Raw genomic sequence first — 18,688 nt, 5'->3', positions numbered from 1 at the left:
TGTTCTGACCTTCCTCACATCCACTTCCTGCCCTTTGTCCATAACCCTTGAGTCCCCAACTGATCAAGAATCTCATGCTGGCTAAGATGTTCCATGAACAAATACAATATACTGCCCTCTACCTGCTTCAGTTTGCATTTACAACGTAGAAGTGGCTAGAAGCAATTGACTGGCTGCAGTCAGTATTTATGCTTCACTTAGCCAAAATATGCAACAATAATATACTACAATTAGGTATTTAATTATCAGGTTGTATTTCTATAATTCAGTATGTTAACCAGTTCCACGAATTTAAATGCATGTGTACATTACAAACAATGTTTTGCTGTTGATTTCCTGTCTCAGCGTGGAACTATGTCAGATAATTGATTGAGCCTTGCTCATCAGCAGTTCAGAAAGTGTAAAGAAAACTGATAGATGCAAACAGGCAATGTTGTGTTCTGACTTGGGAAATGATCTCCTGTTGAAGAAAGTAAAATGCCAAGTGGAAGGGAGTTAAATACTGGATAAAATACCGAAACCTGTGAACGCTGGAAATCTGAAACAAAAGCAGAAATTGCTGGAAAACTCAACGGATTTGGTAGCATCTGTGTCGAGGAAGCAGAGTCTTGAAAGAGGAATTCCATTAAACTTCAACATCTCTTTTTTATATTTATTTACAAATCTAACTTAACCACTGGCTTCCTATTTCTTGACTTTACTGATTAGAATTGGAGGAAGGACTTTGACACTTTTAGGTCTGACGCTGAGGAGATGGTTTTTTCTAACCGAGTCTATTTTTTTCCCCATAACCTTCAATTCCATTTCCTTTCATCAACCATGTCTATCTGACTTGGACTTGGGCTTGGATTTTAAATGACTTCAGGCACAAATTGTGTTGAAGTTGCTTCTGTATTCATAATCAAATCCAATTCAGGACAATTTCCAGTGTTTTGTTGATTGAACATTAATCTGGGTAGGGTCTAATCTATCATGGTTCACCTGGAAAAGCAAATACTTTCTCAAATTTTGAAACCTTTGAGTGCTTTTGCCAGAGCTCTATGGTCTTTCAGATGTGAAGCAGCTTTTTCAATTTGCTATCGTGGGTCCGCCGGTGTGAGCTAAAATTAATAATGTCGTCTAAATAACACACTTCTTGCTGAATTCCTTGCAAAATGTGATTCGTTCCCCTTTGAAGAATTCCAGAGGCTGAAGAAACACTAAATGGCAACCCTATGAAATGAAATAGATCCAAACATCTATTAGATGGACAGTTTTTCCAAAGCCACAATCTAGTCTCCAATATGTTCACTAAGTAACTGATCTCTTGTTCCAAACAGCTAACTTGCTGGCTTGGGTTATCGCACTGCTGAAGTTTACTCATGATGTCTGACCGCAGCATATATTTTAGTTTAGCTAAGGGAAACAAACTCTTCAGTGTATTATTCTCAAGAATCGTATCACCGAGCCTGCTTCAGGTATATGTATCACCCCTTTTGTTTTCCTGATTTACAATCTGATAACCAGGAACATCCAGGACGATTATTAAAGGTGAAAGGTATCTCCAGCTGTTCCATGTACCTGTTGAAAGACTCTCAAGTATGACTGGAGTCTCCTAGTCTTGCAGCAATACCTGCTGACACAGCCAGCTTTATAGGTCAAGCTGTCGAAGTGGGCAAGCAGCCTTTTCACAAAGACTGGACTTTTAGAACTATTCTCAGCAAAATAAAATGTCCACATCCCTCTTCTGGCTCGCTGGATGCTTACTGACTCAAGTACACTTGGTTTGAGACAACCACAAGTCTGAAGGCACTCACACATTGGCAGGAGGCAGAGAATTAAGTCATTAAATAGCCCATAGTCAGGTATTTTTCTAAACTTTTCTTATTTTCACTGATAGTGCACAAGATATCTGCAGGCTTAGAGATTCATTTTCTCAAAGAGAGTGAGATGCAAGCAGCTGGTGAACTGTGGTAGGAACTGGCAGCCAAATTGTGAAACTGTCTGTAGGATGTGGGACTTTCCAGTCTGGAGGTATTGCAATAGGTGCAACCAAAGTGAAATGTTCCTAATTGAACGGCATCTACCAGGCCCATAATAATGATTGGAGCCAGGAAAAGGTTATAGGTCCATCGCATGTTAAGGCTTCTTCAAACATTGACTTTTCCAATGAGAGGGAAAGCAGCATAGAGATGGAGATGCAACCACATGAAGATGCTATGCACTGGTAAGGAGAGCTTTCACAGCATAAGGAAGCCATTAGATTGGATAAGGAGGGTGCATAGAGAAAAGAAGGCTGTCTCATGCTACCCAGTGCAAGGTGTGAAATTCAGAGGGTCAGTTTCATTGAGATATCAAACAGCAATGTGAAAACTACAGATTGGATCTTATGTGAAGGCAGTAAATCCTGTTACCAAGAACAAAGGTGGCTTTGCATGTCATATTAAGGGCCAGAAGCAGAGAAGATAGTCAGTGAAACAGGGCAAGCAGAGCCATGGTAAGAGCCATGCTGTTGGAGGTAGTTTATTACCATAGTTAGAAAATTAGCCAATGAACAGGAGACAGTGAGTGGAGATGAGGGGTTCTTCACACCTGCGCACACACACCATGGGTGCTGGGGTTAAAAATAATAAGCACTACTGCAGTTAGGCGGTAGTGTGGGGAAAAAAAGAAAAGAAAAAAGAAAAGAGCTGGAGTTTCACACAGCATTGCCCTTTGACGTGAAGGGCACTGCTTGTCACAGGCCACTCGGGTGTTTTCCTACGTTTCCTGGTGGTGGATATTGAATAAAGATTTGTGCACTTTGCGTCTAAAAAAAGAGAGGGGTTCTTTTTCAGGTTGGTAACTTGTGACCAGTGGAGTTCCCACAGGGATCAGTGCTGGCAATTCAACTGTTCACAATATGTACAAATGACTTGGAGGAAAGAAGTGAATCTACTGTAGTTAAATTTGCTGATGCCACTAAAATAGGTGAGAAGGCAGGTTGCGAGAAGGACTCAAACACTTTTCAGTGAGGTATTGATAGTGAGTGGGAAAGGAGTTGGCAAATGGGGTATAATGTGAGAAAATTTGAAGTTATTCACTTTGGAAGGGAGAACAAAAGAATAGAGTATTATTTAAATGGAGAAAAACTATAGAAAATTGCAACATAAAAGGGACGTGGAAGCTTTGTGCATGAAACAAAGGAAGCTAGTGCACACGTGCAGCAGGGAATCAGGAATGCAATGTTGACCCTTGCTTCAAGGGGGTTGCAGTAGAAGAGAGGGCAAGTCCTACTGCAGCTGGACAAGGTGCTGCTGAGACCACATTTGCAGTACTGTGAGCAGTTTAGTCCCCTTTCTAAGGAAAGATATTATCTAATTGGAGGCAGCTCAGTGAAGGTTCACGAGGGTGATCCCTGGTATGGAGGGATTGCCTTAGGAGTAATGGCTAAACATGTTGGGACTCGATTCATTGGAGTTTAGCAGAATGACAAGTGATCTCATTGAAACTTATGGGGCTTGACAGGGTAAATGCTGAAAGGATGTTACCCCTCATGGATGAGTCTTGGACCAGTCTCAGAATTAAGGGGCACCAATTTAAGGCTGAGGTGAGGAGGAATTTCTTCTTTCTGAGAGTTATAAGTCTTTGGAATTCCTTGCCTGTGGGGGCAGAGGGCTTCTGTATATTTAAGGCAGAGATAGATTCTTGATTAGTAAGAGAACCAAAGGTTAAGGGGAAAAGACAGGATGGTGGACATGAGGCATGTCGGATTAGCAATGATCCTAATAAATAGTGGAGCAGACTTGAGGGGCCAAATGGCCTGCTCCTGTTTCTATTTCTTATTATCTTATAGTCAATGGGTAATCCCACAGTGTCAATCACTGGTGGCATTTTTCAAAGATAGGCAACAGGACAGGATGTTTTAACAGCCTGAAGAGAGTAATGAGTCAGTTTTGACAGTAAGCTTGACCAATGATTACCCCAAGATCCCATGATGCCGTGGTGGTGGGGTTCCTTGGAACTCACTAATTACCAAAGACATGCAGAGAGCCACCAAACTGAGAAAGTCTTCCCAAAGACGGCCGTGCTGACCTTTCATGAGAGACCCCTACCGTCCCTCTGTACAAGCCATTACTATATATCACAGCCTCAGGTATTGCAGGTGCTAAACACCCTTATATTTACAAACCATCTATCTATTTGATTCCACACCTTGTCATTATCAACTGTTGCACATCAATAAATACAAGAGTGGTTATGCTGTGAAATTCTAGACCTTTAACTCTGATTAAACATTCAAGGTTTCTGCACTTAACAATCATTATCACTCAATGACACACTAGTCTATGTATTCACTCAGCCACTTATGTCACTTCCATCAGAGCTGTCCCTGAGTCAATATGGAAGCAGCAAACTGCTGCACTGGTAATGAAATGGTCTCAGCCTGTGGCCTCTGGAGCCTCCGATGAGCTTTACTGACTCCAAGAATACCGGGGGCTCTTATACAGGTCTCGCGACTGCCCCAGTCATCAGACCAATAGGCAGTGCTAATACCAACAAGGTCAAGGATCTGCCTTCAGCTATCAAAGCCCTGAGAGGAGCTTCCATCACCTTCAGCCTGCTCTTCCTCTCTCCTTTCAGGTACCATATGCACTCCAATGATTGCTGGAGTTGTTCAGCTCTTGGCAATGGAGGCATGTATTGCTGGCTCATTCTTAGGCCTCATATACAGCATCATACTATTGAGGTTTGTATGTGCCCCTCAATGGTGTTATGTTCGCATGGACCACTCTATGAGGATTTCCACACACTCAGTGCATTTCCATGTCAGAAATTGCATCATCCAAGTCGTGGTTGGACTCTGCCAACATTTGTACATGGGATTGTTCTGCCTGCAGCAGCTCTGACAGATATTCACACATTCCATGTGTGAATATTCACAAATTATGTGTATGAATAATCTGAATGGCAAAATATGAATACTCTGTGTAAAAACTGTAACTATAAATTAAACAAGTGACTACTCAACAATGGTAAATGATGAACAGATTGTCTTTGAGTGCTCCTGATTGGGGTTGGTGTGAAAAGAGCTGAAGGAAGAAGTGAAACAGCAAATTAAACTGTAGATTAGAAACAGCTAACCAGAAATATGACACTGCATGAAATCTTGAGGTTAGGGGTGAAATCTGGAAACATTTTTCGCTAAAAAGACAGTAAGTATTCTGGAACTTCATCTGTCAAAACAGAGTATGTGTTAAGTTATTCAAAACTTTAAAGACTGATAAATATTTTTTGTGTATCATGGGCTGTAGAGTGAAGTCAAGTAAAAAGACGTCAGATATCTAAAAACTAATTAAATGGCCCATCAGGCTTGATGCAGAACAGACAACTCTTTTTTGTGTATATGTGTTTCTTTATGAATTCCCCAAACATTTTAAATACTTTAAAATGGGAAGATGTCTTATTTTAGAGGAGTATCTCAGTCTTCAAACAAAGCTTGTTTATTTTTAATGGGAAAACTCCATTACTTTATTTCTACCTGCTGGGTATGTGTTTCTTGTAAGATTAACAATAATAATGAGATGGAAGGAGATTTGCAACTATAACATTGGAGCATGGCTTAAAATCTATCATGCTAATTTTGTGTATTTGCAGGTGCAGAATGGTCTGGTGTATCCCACCGAACACTTACAATTGTCCTCTCGCACTGTGCCTTTTCATTAGGGCAGATCGTTCTGGCTGGACTGGCTTACGGGATACGTGACTGGAGAATGCTGCAACTAACTATCTCATGTCCAATGATTATTTTTCTGCCTTATATATGGTGAAGTATTTTACATAACTTTCGTAAATTTCCATTCTGTCATCAGTGTCAAGTGCTCCTTATTTCCCTGTTGAATTTATTAATAATTATCTTACTTTTCGTTTTCCAACAACAGGAAACATTCTCTCCACATTAACCTATCCAACACATTCATAATTTTAAAGAGCTCTATCAAATCATCTCGAACTCTTTTATCCCTTTAGCTGCTAGAGCTGTACTGCTCTCCTGCTTTTTTAAAGGCCTGTTTACCTAATAACCGACTGTAAAGGCATTTTCAAGTCTTGCAGAGTTCTGAAAGTATATCTGAGGGAGATTTCTGTTCAGAGATATTTTCTTCAAAGTGGCCATTAACTCTCCTCTTGGTGCAAGCAGTAAGAAATCTGAACCAGGAACTAAATAGGCCCATTTCTTCAATTAATCAAGTTTTTAAAGGCATGAGATCCCTCAGCCTATCAGCGTGTCTTCCACTGCCACTGTATTTAACACCAAAGAAACTTGCATTTATATAATCTGTTTAACCTAGTAAAGTTTATCGAGATGTTTCGTAGAACATTTGTTTCCCAATTTGGACAGACGAGGAAGAAACGTGGCCAAGCGATGACTGCATGTATTTAAAATAGGTAAATGATAGTTGGCATTGTGTACAACAGCTGCCACTATTGACATCAAAGCAACGTTAGCATGGGTAATGTGACTGACGGCTGTTAGGAGGATTGAAGTTCAACTCCCCTGTCCTCGTGCGAATGATTCACTCCTTCCCCATGGGAATTTTGATAGCAAGGTGCAGACACCCAAGGACTCAGTTATATCCTGCCTCATCCACGACAGGTTCCCTAGCCACATAGTCAACCTGACCCTAAGAAGCAGGCTGCTACCAATCAAACAGGAGACATCCCCCTCCTTGCAGTACCTCCTCCTATTCCACCCTCTCGTCCCACCTCGGCTACGCAATCATTGAGGATACGATGGCATCAAACTCTTGTATTATTGTATTTTCCGCAGGGTCCTCCCTGAATCTGCAAGATGGCTTATAACAAAAGGTCAATATGAAGCAGCCAAGAAGTATATAATGAATGCAGCAGTAATAAATAAAAGGGTGATACCTGAAACATTGTTTGACAAGGTATTTTATCACAGTTGAAATGTTTCAAGAAATTACTTCAGTAATAATAACTATGTTCAGTCAGGCTTGTTGAGAAGAAAAGGTTAATGCCATAGTCAAGTTAATAAATTGGCATGGGATTTTATTACGACTCAAAGTGCTTGAATCACAATATCTAACCAAACACAAAGGATACATGATGAATCAGCATTCTAGAAACTCCTGTTACACTTCAAATAGAATGAAGAAAACAACCACCTGAACAGGCCGTACCATATTTCATGCCTCACATAACGGAGAGTACCTCTGACAATGTAACGATCATTCAGTACTCAACTAGAATATGAATTATAAATTTGGTTTTGGGATGAGACCCCGACAGCAGGCCCCAAGCCTCGCAATCCTGTTACAACTCAAAGTGTGTCAGTCTTGACTCATGGCTCAAAATATGGGCGGCACGGTGGCACAGTGGTCAGCACTGCTGCCTCCCAGCGCCTGAGACCCGGGTTCATTTCCCGACTCAGGCGACTGACTGTGTGGAGTTTGCACGTTCTCCCCGTGTCTGCGTGGGTTTCCTCCGGGTGCTCCGGTTTCCTCCCACAGTCCAAAGATGTGCGGGTCAGGTGAATTGGCCATGCTAAATTGCCCGTAGTATTAAGTAAGGGGTAAATGTATGGGTGGGTTGCGCTTTGGCGGGTCGGTGTGGACTTGTTGGGCCGAAGGGCCTGTTTCCACACTGTAAGTAATCTAAAAAAAATCTAAAATGTTGGGCTGAATCTTCCTGGCCCATTTTGAGGGAAGGCTGGGAGTTGAGAGGGCTGTCAATAAGGCCAGGTGAAGATTGACATCTAAGCCTAAGGTCTTCCTAGTGGCAGATTGTCATGAGTAGGTACATAGCCCAAAAAAGGAGCAAGAGTAGGGCATTCAGCCCTCTGAGCATTAGAGATGCCCAGGGAACAGTCAACTGAATCAATTAGTGCCACAATTAAGGACTATTCTGGAAATTGGGGGCATTGAGCCTGCTATGGTTAGAATATAGGTACCTTCTTTTGTGGCAATGTCATTATCAATCATAAAGGCCCCATGTAGTCAGGGCCATTCTCACATCAAAGGCAACACCAATGCCCATGACTCTACAACCTTACACCATCTCTCACCTTTTCTCATCCCCAATTGCTGGCCCCTCCATGCCGGCCCCTGCAACCTCCTCCCCGAAACCTCATGGTTCTCTGAAGGTAGCTCTCCATTGGACTATTCCTATTACTGGGGCTGTTGCCTTAGCAAAAGTAACCTCTAGTCATGGGGCTGTCAAGGCTGGGCAGCTGCCAGCCCTCTTATTGAGTCAGTAGCTCTTGGGGAACTGGCAGCTATCCTCAACTGGGCAGTAGCCTTTCAATTTACCCTACTGGCAATATGCCAGTTCCTGCCAGTTGCTACTTTTGCCCTCTACAGCAGAACATGATGCCCAGTGTCAAAACTCAGTCTCTCTTGACTTGAGCCAGACCATTCAAGCCCCATTCTACACAGAAGCATGCAATCTAGGCAGACATTGCAATGCAGAAACTGTTGTTCTATCATTCTGTATTTTAGAAGAAATGTTCAACAAATCCATCCCCTGCTCTTTCAGGCAGTACAAAAGATGCCATATTTCTAAACAACAAGGGAATTCTCCAATCTATGCCTCAATTAATAGTGCTCAAAACAGAATATTTAGTCATTAATCTCTTTGCTATACCTTAATTAACTGCTGCTTTGCCTAATTGCAATAATGACTTCAGAAATGGCTAATTGCCGGTGGAGTACTTTGGGACATTCTGAGGTCATGAAAGATGCCTTCAAACTAAAAACAAGTCATTGATCCTTTTTCGTTTGGTGTTCAAGTTCAAAGTTTCCAAGTATGCTGATGATTCACAGCTGGGTGGTAATGTGAGGAAGATGCAAAGTGGCTTGAACAAAATTTGGAGTGACTTACTGAATGGGCAAGAACATGGCAGATGGAATATAAAGTGGTAACAATGTGAAATTATACACTTTGCTTAGAGGAACAGAAGTGCAGAGTATTTCTTAAATGGTAAGAGATTAGTAAGTGTAGATGTGCACAGGGACCTTAGTGTCCTTGTTGATAAGTCACTGAAGGTTAACATGCATTAGGAATTAGGAAGGTTAATGGTATGTCAGCATTTATTACAAGGAATAATGAAGTCTTGCTTCAATTGTATAGGGGTTTGGTCAGATCATACCTGGACTCCTGTGTGTAGTTTTGGACTCCTTATCTCAGGAAAGATATTATTGCCATAGAAGGAGTGCAACCAGGATTTGCCAAACTGGTTCCTGGGAGGGTGGGACTGTGCTATGAAGAGAGATTGGGCAAACTGGGTCTATATTCTCTAGAATTCAGAAGAATGAGACGTGATTCCATTGAAACCTAGAGAAGACTCAAAGGTATGACAGAATAGGTGCAGGTAAGATGCCCCCACTTTTGGAGTATAGAATGAGGGGACACATTTTAAAAGCAAGAAAAGCAAGGAGGAAGCCAGTTAGGAACAAGATGAAGGGATATTTTTACTTGGAGGGCTATGAATCTTTGGAATTCTCTACCAGAGGGCAGTGGAAGCTCAGCCTTTGAGTATATATAGAGACTGATAGGTTTCAAAACTACCTATAATGTAAAAGGAAATTGAAATATTGTTGGGAAAGGGCATTGAAGTGGATGATCAGCCATAATCATATTGAATAGTAGGGCAGGCTTGATGGGATAAATGGCCTACACGTGCTCCTATGTTCCTGTGTTCCTATGTTTACTGAGGCACTTAATTATGCTGGACTGCAATCTCCAACAATGCCAGATTCTGAAAGAGGGATGTAGATTGGATGTTAGGTCTAAACATCTTTGCCTTAACAGTACTGCATTGGTTCAGGTGAAGATTTCCCGCTGCGTAAGATGGGTGCATTTTTCTTTACTGAAAGTTCCTGTCCTCAGCTGTACTATGTACTGAGGATGAGATGACAGGGCCATGTTGAGTGAAGGTAAATTGTTCCTATGTAAGGAGGTTGGAAATTGGGGATGGAAGAGCCAAGAACTCCCTACATGGTGTATCTGTCTACATCATCTGGCAATTGGCATTGTCTGATAAACTGGGAAATAGTGTGCTACATGGATAGAAGATGACAAGTCAGCTGCGGGGAACTAAGTAAGTACAGTATTGTCCAATGTTTCTAACTTGGAGAAACTTAAATATATTTGTTCAACCATAATCATGAATGGTCATGAGTCAGCTGTTTTGACTTTACTGATACTGGATGTCTAATGTAACCACATTTATTTTCAAGCTTGTGACTGAGAAAGAAGTCCAGAAAGCCACCATTTTGGATCTTTTCAAGACATCAAAGCTGAGGAGAATTACATTGACTTTAGTTAGCATCTGGTAATATTGAATTTTTCCTCAATAAGCAAATGAATTTGCAATGCTGTGTTGCACTGATTTGTATATAATTCTCTATTCATTACCTTTGCCAACAGGCTCATAAACAGCTTTGTGTATTATGGATTGGCCTTTAATGTTGGGAGCTTTGGCGTGAACATTTACTTAACACAACTCATCTTTGGTCTGGTGGACCTTATGCGTTTCTCTTGCATTTGGCTGTTGAACATATTTGGTCGGAAAAAATGTCAGGGAGGTTTCCTGTTGCTCAGCGGAATCTCGTGCCTCTTTACATTATTTTTTCCAGAAGGTAGGAATGGGTGACAGAGCTGACGTGGCAATCCTAAACTCTCTTTTCAAAATGGTGTTGTTGTTCTATTCTTTCATGTGATGTGGGTGTCACCAGCTAGGCCAGCAGTTATTGCATTAGATTACAGATGACAAACTTCTATCCCTAAAAGACATTAGAAATATAGTAACAAAGGAAATAGGAGCAGGAGTTGGCCATTCAGTCTGTCAAGCCTTCTCCCCCATTCAATATTATCATGGTTGATAATATTGATAAAATTCAATCATAGTTTGATTTTCCAATTGAAAGAGCTTTGAAAACAAAAGGTTATAGGGGATAACTTCAGGTGGGTTTGGTACGAGGTAGGTTTTTGGGATTGATGGGAGATGGGGAAATTTCTTTAAAGTCTTGTCATTCCTCAATACATAGCTCAATAGCTCAGCCAAGGATAGGAATTATCTGCAAAGAACACCAGAAAGTAGACTGTGCCTCCATCTGAGAATAACCCTTGCCCCCCAACAACTTCTGACCTCCTTCCCGGCAACCTCTGTCTTCCACAAAAAAAGACCTTGAATCTTTGTCTGTGTTCTCCGATCTTATCTAATTACACCCATCGCCCAAATTCCCCTCCATCCAATGAAGGAATCAGATCCTTACAGCAGCCTGAAAACCCCACCCTGTCTCTGAACCCCAGATCAGAAGACACTCCGTCAGGAGTAGGCTAGTCACTTTCATGATATGCTCTGCCTCTGGAATCAACGATCTTCCACATGACTGTCACACCCAGTCAGCATGTGGACCCACCCGGTCCTCTCAGTTCCTCTGGGCTAGCTGCCAAGACTATCACTTCATTAAAAGTAGCCCTGACTTCCAGGTTCCCCACATTGTACTGGCATCTCCCCTTTGCCTCATCGTACCACTCCTGGTTGGTGAGGTCAGTTAAAACCATACAGACAGGAGTGAGGTTGGATTTCTGAGAATCTGACAGAGGGAGCTGGAAACCAGGGACCAGAGAAAATAGAACAGCAATAGGAGAGTTCAGAATGTATAGGTGAGTGTGACAGAACACAATGAATTCCAGGGGAGTTAATGTTCACTTAAGGCAATGCCCATCATTCTTAATCCAGATCTCTGCATCAGCTGTTGGCTTGTATTTCATATGATGATAGACGAATATACATAACTTTTCGACATTGAGCCCAGGCTGGAAGATCACCCAACAAGGCCACAGATAGAAAATCTGGACAAACACTCAGCATAAACCTTGTGCAGGAGATGTTCTGATGAGTATATAGTCCCTTGCATGGCAAAGGTCTCAAAGGAGCAGAAATCAGGAAATGGCCCTTTTATGGTTGTTGTTCTTTGTGTTTCAGGTACGCCATTAGAAGTCACTGTACTTGCTGTCATTGCAAAACTGGGAATCTCCTGCTCCTTCTCCACTGCCTACATTTATTCTGCTGAATTATTCCCAACTGTGATCAGGTATGATCAATTATGAAAGGTATCCTGCAATGAAGAAGTGGGAAATGTATCAGTTTTGATGGGGTTTATTCACGGCGGAGTGGATTCCTTTATCTATTTTGTGCACTCAATGTTGCACGCCACATGTTCTCAGGTCAGGTGTAGCGTATATTAAATGCAGAATGCAACTCTCTCTACTTTGACCCAGTAATGTCACCACTTTAACACAGTGTTTATGGTTTAACATAAGGGTGAATATGTTGCTGGATCAGTCATCCATTCCTATTAGTAAAGATGAGGGTGTTCATGTCTCACAATGGCAACCTACATTTAAATTCAGTTTAAAAACTGGAAATAGAAATTGCTGGAAGCAGTAGTGACAAATCAGCCTTAAAAAATTAATATATTCAGCAAAGGAAGGAAGTCCATTTTCCTTCACTTAGAGTGCTCTGCATTATGTTTGGCTCTAATCATGGATGATAGTGGGTGAGCAGTCTCTAAATTGGCCAAGTTGGACAAGCAGGAGGCTGGAGGAACAAAGGAAGCCAGGCAGCATCAGGAGGTGGAGAAGTCAATGTTTCGGGCGTGACCCTTCTTCAGGTTTGCTGTGTTCTTCCAGCCTCCTGCTTGTCTACCTTGGATTCAACTATCTGCAATTTTTCTGTCTGTAAGTTGGCCAAGCAGCCTTTGTTCAATCGCATTCAATGATGGGCGTGAAAGCCAATTTTGCCAGTAATATCCATGTCAATAGCAGGCATAAAGAGACAGAAAACTGGTTGCTGGCAAATCAAACTTCTGTCCCACAGTCAAGGAGAAAAAGAAGACAATAGAGAAGACTTTGCAGATAGGAAGGTGGGAACACAGATCACAGAGGCCTAAACACTCTGCTTCTTCCCTATCCTTATACTGTTACATTTCTAGCTTCATAATAAGTATGTCAAACATCCCTGATTGGTATTGACCAATGTAATTCCCATTTAGATTTGCCAGCTTAATATAGCAATCAGCAGGAACAGAGTGGCAAATAGAATCATCCAATTTAAACTCACAGTTCATTGGTTTTGGTCAAGTGTTAACATTTCCCATTAGTAGTCAAAGAGAATGGCCAGGCTTGAGTAAAGTTAGAGAGCTGTTGAGAAAAGGAACACAATCAGCACTATATGGACAAAGAAGGTCAGCTTTGAGTAAATTCAGTTCCCACCAGAATGGATGATAGACATATCAGTATTAACATGTGATGTCCCCTGTAGCATAGAACAGTAAAACTGTAATTTCTAAACTTTTTAATGGAAACTTAGTGGGTGAGTGCCCAAAATACATAAGTCCACAGAACACAAGTGGAAGAAGTGAAGTGAGCACTCAGCGATGCACATACCTCCATCACGTTTTGTCAACTCAATGTTTTCCCACCTAGTTGATGCTATCTAACAACAAAGCTAAAAATCTTTTATTGAGAGCTTCTATCTCACGGAGAAGGCTTCAGGCCAATAGATATCCAACAACCTGCTCTGAAATCTTTGCTCACAAACCAGATAGTTTTTGGAAATTGACTTGATAGATAATTGTCAATTTTAAGAATACAACATGTGCAAGAGCCAAAGGTAAGAAAAAAATATGGAGAACTCTTGGACTAAACTGAAAGATCAAAAGCATAATTCCAAAGTTTAACAAAAAAAAGCAAAACTTACAAATTAGTCTGCTGACCAAGTGATTCTAACCAATATTAGCTTTTTAACTTAAACTCAATGCAGCAGACTTAATTAAAAGCAAAACACTTTGGGTGCTGAATAGACAGAAATAGTGTTAACATTTGAAGTCCAAAGATTCTTCTTCAGAAATGAAGAAGAGTCAGTCTAAAGAAGAATCATTCAACTCAAAATGTTCACCCTCTTTCTCTGCCCTCAGATGCTGCCAGGTCTGCTGACACTGTCCAGCTTTCTTTATTATTTTTTTAACAGATTTAACCTAGCTGTATTTCCCTTGAGCATGTGTTTCCTCTGCACACCACCAGTGCTTTAAATGTTTCTGATAATCTTATGGGAAATGGCAAAAAGTGAGAGCAGAAGTTGGATACAATTGCAGTTGTGTCATCAGGAATGTCTGCCCTTGATAGAATTCCATCTGTTAACTCCTTTCTCTATCTTGTTGCATATTTCTAACTTTTCTGTTTTTATTTGTAATGTAATAATTTATACCTATGTTGATAGCAAATGTTTATGATTAATGGATAGTTGATTGCTGTAAATTCAGAATATGTACTGCAAGTTGACTGTAATGCCAGCAAGTATTTTTGTGTTTGTGACACAGACAGAGTGGCCTTGGTTTGGTGTCCATGTCAGCTCGGACAGCTGGCATTTTTGTCCCCCTGTTTGTACTTCTCCAACATGACTATCCAGCTCTCCCTATGGCCTTCTTTGGCTCTACACTAATAGTTGCTACAGCCCTGACTACCCTGCTACCTGAGACTGCCAACAAAGAGCTACCAGATCAAACCAGTCAAGTTGGAAAAACTAAATGGTTAGTGCATGTTTATTTTAGCCCTACTATTATCAAATTATTTTTGTGTGGGAGTCAATTTCTTAGTACAATAAAAAATTCAAAAGTTTTTGACATGTTCTAATTAGTGCTTGGCCTTGAGGACCAATGAATTGATTTAATTTTTAGAGTTGATTGAAAGGTCTGTAAATTAGCAGCATTACCAAAATATTGATCAGGCGATTACTTCATGCTGAGTCTGCGGCCAATTTAATCTGCACTGCCAGTTTCTAAAGTGATGGTTCTCTAAGATAAAATGAAGAACTGCAGACTTTGAAGATTTGAAACAAAAAAATGGAAATTGCTGGAGGAAATCAGCAGGTCTGGCAGCATGAGAGAAAATGAGGACTGCAGATACTAGAGAGTTAGAGTGGAAAAGTGTGACACTGGAAAAGCACAATAGGTCAGGCAGCATCCAAGGAGTCAACGTTTTGAGCCGCACTCTTCATAAGAAAAGTGGGGGGCTGTGTGGGGAGGTGGAGGAGGCTGTGAGATAAATAGGAAGCTGGTGGTAGAATTGGGGGAGTAGATAGCTGTGAAGGTGATACGTAGATGCAGGTGATTGTGATAGGTCAGTGGGGGTCATGGATCAGATTGGTGGGAAGGAAGATTGTCAGGTAGGACAGATGAAGAAGACAGTGCCAAGTTGGAGAGTTGGATTTGGTGTGAGGTAGGGAGAGAACAGATTTGGAAACTAATAAGGTTGATGTCGATGTCATGTGGTTGGAGGGTCCCAAGGCAGAAGACGAGGCGTTCTTCCCCCAGTCGTCAGGTGGCTAGGATTTGGTGGTGGAGGACATGTATGTCCCTGGGGGAGTGGAAAGAGGAGTTGAAGTGGTCAGCCACAGGGCAGTGGGGTTGTTTGGTGCATGTGTCCCAGAGGTGTTCCCTGAAATATACCACAAGTTAGCGTCCTGTCACATTTAGAGCAACGGACATAATAGATGAGGTGGATGGATGTGGGAAAATCCCTGTTTGATATGGAATGATCCTTTGGGGCCTTGGATGGAGGTGAGAAGGAGGTGGCAGGTTTTACATCATGTGCGGTGGCAAGGGAAAGTGCCAGGAGTGGAGGGTGGGTTGGTGGAGGGTGTGGACCTAACAAGGGAGTCATGAGGGAATAGCCTCTGTGGAATGCAGATAGGGTGGAGAGGGAAATATATCTGTGGTTGTGGGGTCTGAATGTAGGTGGCAGAAATGGCGGAGGATAGTGTACTGAATCTGAAGGTTAGTATTGTGGAAGGTGAGGACCGGGGTTGGGGGATGCGTTCTATCCTTGTTGCAGTTGGAAGAATGAGGTTTAAGGGAGGAGGTGGAAGAGATGCATTGGAGGGCATTGTTGTTCACATGGGTGGAGAAATTGAGGTCCTTGTAAAAGGAGGCCATCTCGTATGTCCTAGAATGGAATTGCTCCTCCGGGGAGCAGTTTGGCGGAAACAGAGGAACTGGAAGTATGAGATTCTGTGTTTTACAGGAGGGGAGGGTTGTGAGGAGGTGTAGTCCAGGGAGCTGTGGGAGTCAGTAGGCTTGAAATAGTCATCCATTTTGAGTCAGTCACCTCAGATGGAGACAGAGAGGTCCAGTAAGGGGAGGGAGGTGTCCGAGATGGCCCACCTGAATTTAAAATCAGGTTGGATGGTGTTAGAGAAATTGATGACCTGTTCAGTCTGGCAGCTTCTCTGGAGAGAAAGCAGAATTCACATTTTGAGTTCCGTGACTCTTCTTTAGGACAAGGCAAGGTCACTGAACTCGAAGTGTTAACTTCCTTTCTCTCCACAGATGCTGTTAGACCTGCTGAGCTCCTCCAGCAATTTCTGTTTCTGTTTTCATGTTTCTATAGTCTTGATTTGCACCAAAAGAGTGTGACCAAATGCAACCTCCAGGCCCAAGTTTTTAGCTTGTTTAGAGGGAGAGGGCTGTCAGTGTTGGGGAAAGGAACACATTTCATTTCTAATGATTTGAAGATGCCGGTGTTGGACTGGGGTGTATAAAGTTAAAAATCACACAACACCAGGGAATAGTCCAACAGGTTTAATTGGAAGCACTAACTTTTGGAGCGCTGCTCCTTCATCAGGTAGTTGTGGAGTACACAATTGTAAGTTCAAGATTGTACTCCACAACCAACTGATGAAGGAGCAGCGCTCCGAAAGCTAGTGCTTCTCATTAAACCTGTTAGACTATAACCTGGTGTTGTGTGATTTTTAACTTTCATTTCTAACATCAGCGTCTATCAATTCCATACTTATTGTCTTTCTACATATTGTGAAATGTCCACCACTAAACCCCCAAAGAGGAATCCAACGACCAACATCCAAGCACCTCTCCTGTATTTTCCTGCTGTGTTTTGAAATCTCCCCACACTGAAGGGATGGACTTTTCCAAGCTGATTTTCTAACCTAACTTTAATGATGGCACAAACAATGAGACAATGACCTGTCTTATGAGGAGAGGAATAGTCAATAATGTAGCCTCAACCTCTCTCTGCGGAAAGGCATTCCAAAGATTAATGCCCTTCTGAGAAAATAAATTCTGCCTCGTCTTTGTCTTAAATGGGAGACCTCAAACTCCATAGTTCTAGATTTTTCCATGATGGGCAATATCTCAATGCCAACCCTATGTTTTAGACTATAAATTGTAATATAATACCTCTTTCCCTCTCTCCTAGGAAAGTGAATAGAAAGAATGACTTAGAAAATGGACACCATCAGACTACAGGAGAAAACAGAAACTTTATTGAGAGCACCCGATTATAAAGCAAAAAATCATCACAACAGAAATTCTGAGCCACACAGCTACAAATCTTCAGCTCTATTCTGCATAATGGATTATATTCATTTTCAATAAACATCAGTATATTAACTGTGTCACAGAACAATATTGCTATGAGCTTGATTTTAAGAAAAAGATTGATTCATTGTGTTTTAGTAAATTCAGCTCAAGAAAAACCATAATTGACAGACACAGTTAATTATAGGAAAATGTCATTGTATGTGACTGAAAATGCCCACTGGTGTATATCAATGCCAGTGATTGGAGTCCATCAGTCTTGTAGCTGTATGGCTGCATCTTAATTCCAGAACACTTGAGTATCTACAGGGTTGATGGGAAAAGTGGCCAATTTCTCAGGAACAAGTAGCAAGGCAGAGTCAGCACTGCTTATTAAGCAGGAATCTGATAAGAGCTGTTAAAAGTCTATTTGACTCTCACAGTTATTAAGGCTACTAAATTAAAGACAGAAATGAGGACAATGAAGCAGACGTATTTTGTCCATACGATGTTGGATAGGAGATCTTCAAGTCACAAGACTCCTGGGCAGGAGTCAAACATTTGGAACTTTCAAGAGAAAACATGTAAAAATAAGCATTTTGAAGATATCAGCAACATAACATAGGGACACCAATCGCAGAAGCAGCACTCTGAGCCCAGAGTTCAGAGAAATAGATTGTTTTCTGTTAATAAACTTATTTAATGTACATCTCACCTTATTAATATGCAGCTTCCTGTACAGCCACCTGCTATGTGTAAAGTAGAAACAGAAAATCCTTGACACACACACCATTGACATCTGATATTTGCCAACCTCTGAGAACCCTCATGACATATCTCTGGTCTATTTAGAGTACACTTTGGCACTTCAACGCTGCACTGCAGGGTGCAAGGAAAAACATCATTGTAAAGCTGCAGCAAGCTGAGGGATGTATTTTCTTTGGTTCATTGACTTTGAACCACAGCATCCTCGCTTTGCCTTGACACTTTGCACTTTGGCCTCAGCCAGAGATACCATGTTCATGATGTCACAGTGCTGTTCAGCAGACACGAAGTCAGCAAACTCGTCTTGATTGTCAGCTTTTCTTCTTGATGGAGGAATCAATGACTGAAGATGTAGAATAGAATTAAGGGGCAAGAAAGTTGAGAAGAGATCATAGAATCCTACAGTTTAGAAAGAGGCCAATCAGCCCTCATGTCTGCACCAACTCACCAAAGAACATCTCACCCACTAATCCACTTAACCTGCACCTCCCTGGACACTATGAGCAAATTACCATGGCTAATCCAGCTAACCTGCACATCTTTGGACTGTGGGAGGTAATGAG

At 41.6% G+C, this 18,688-nt stretch overlaps 1 protein-coding gene across 1 annotated transcript in view; it reads left to right on the top strand.

The window, feature by feature from the left end:
* The window catches only part of slc22a13b (solute carrier family 22 member 13b), a 34,565-nt gene extending 17,218 nt beyond the window's left edge, over positions 1-17,347 (top strand). The window contains exons 4-10 of the mRNA XM_060824051.1: positions 5,617-5,785; positions 6,788-6,908; positions 10,218-10,312; positions 10,408-10,619; positions 11,972-12,080; positions 14,367-14,576; positions 17,260-17,347. Of these exons, the coding sequence (XP_060680034.1) occupies positions 5,617-5,785; positions 6,788-6,908; positions 10,218-10,312; positions 10,408-10,619; positions 11,972-12,080; positions 14,367-14,576; positions 17,260-17,347 (1,004 nt within the window). The remainder of the gene's footprint in view (positions 1-5,616; positions 5,786-6,787; positions 6,909-10,217; positions 10,313-10,407; positions 10,620-11,971; positions 12,081-14,366; positions 14,577-17,259) is intronic.
* The last annotated feature ends 1,341 nt before the right edge of the window (positions 17,348-18,688 follow it).

This window comes from Hemiscyllium ocellatum, chromosome 4 (assembly GCF_020745735.1).
Source record: "Hemiscyllium ocellatum isolate sHemOce1 chromosome 4, sHemOce1.pat.X.cur, whole genome shotgun sequence".
Lineage (NCBI taxonomy): Eukaryota > Metazoa > Chordata > Chondrichthyes > Orectolobiformes > Hemiscylliidae > Hemiscyllium > Hemiscyllium ocellatum.
Note: the sequence above shows the minus strand (reverse complement) of the source record. Positions and strands in the feature narration are given on the sequence as shown.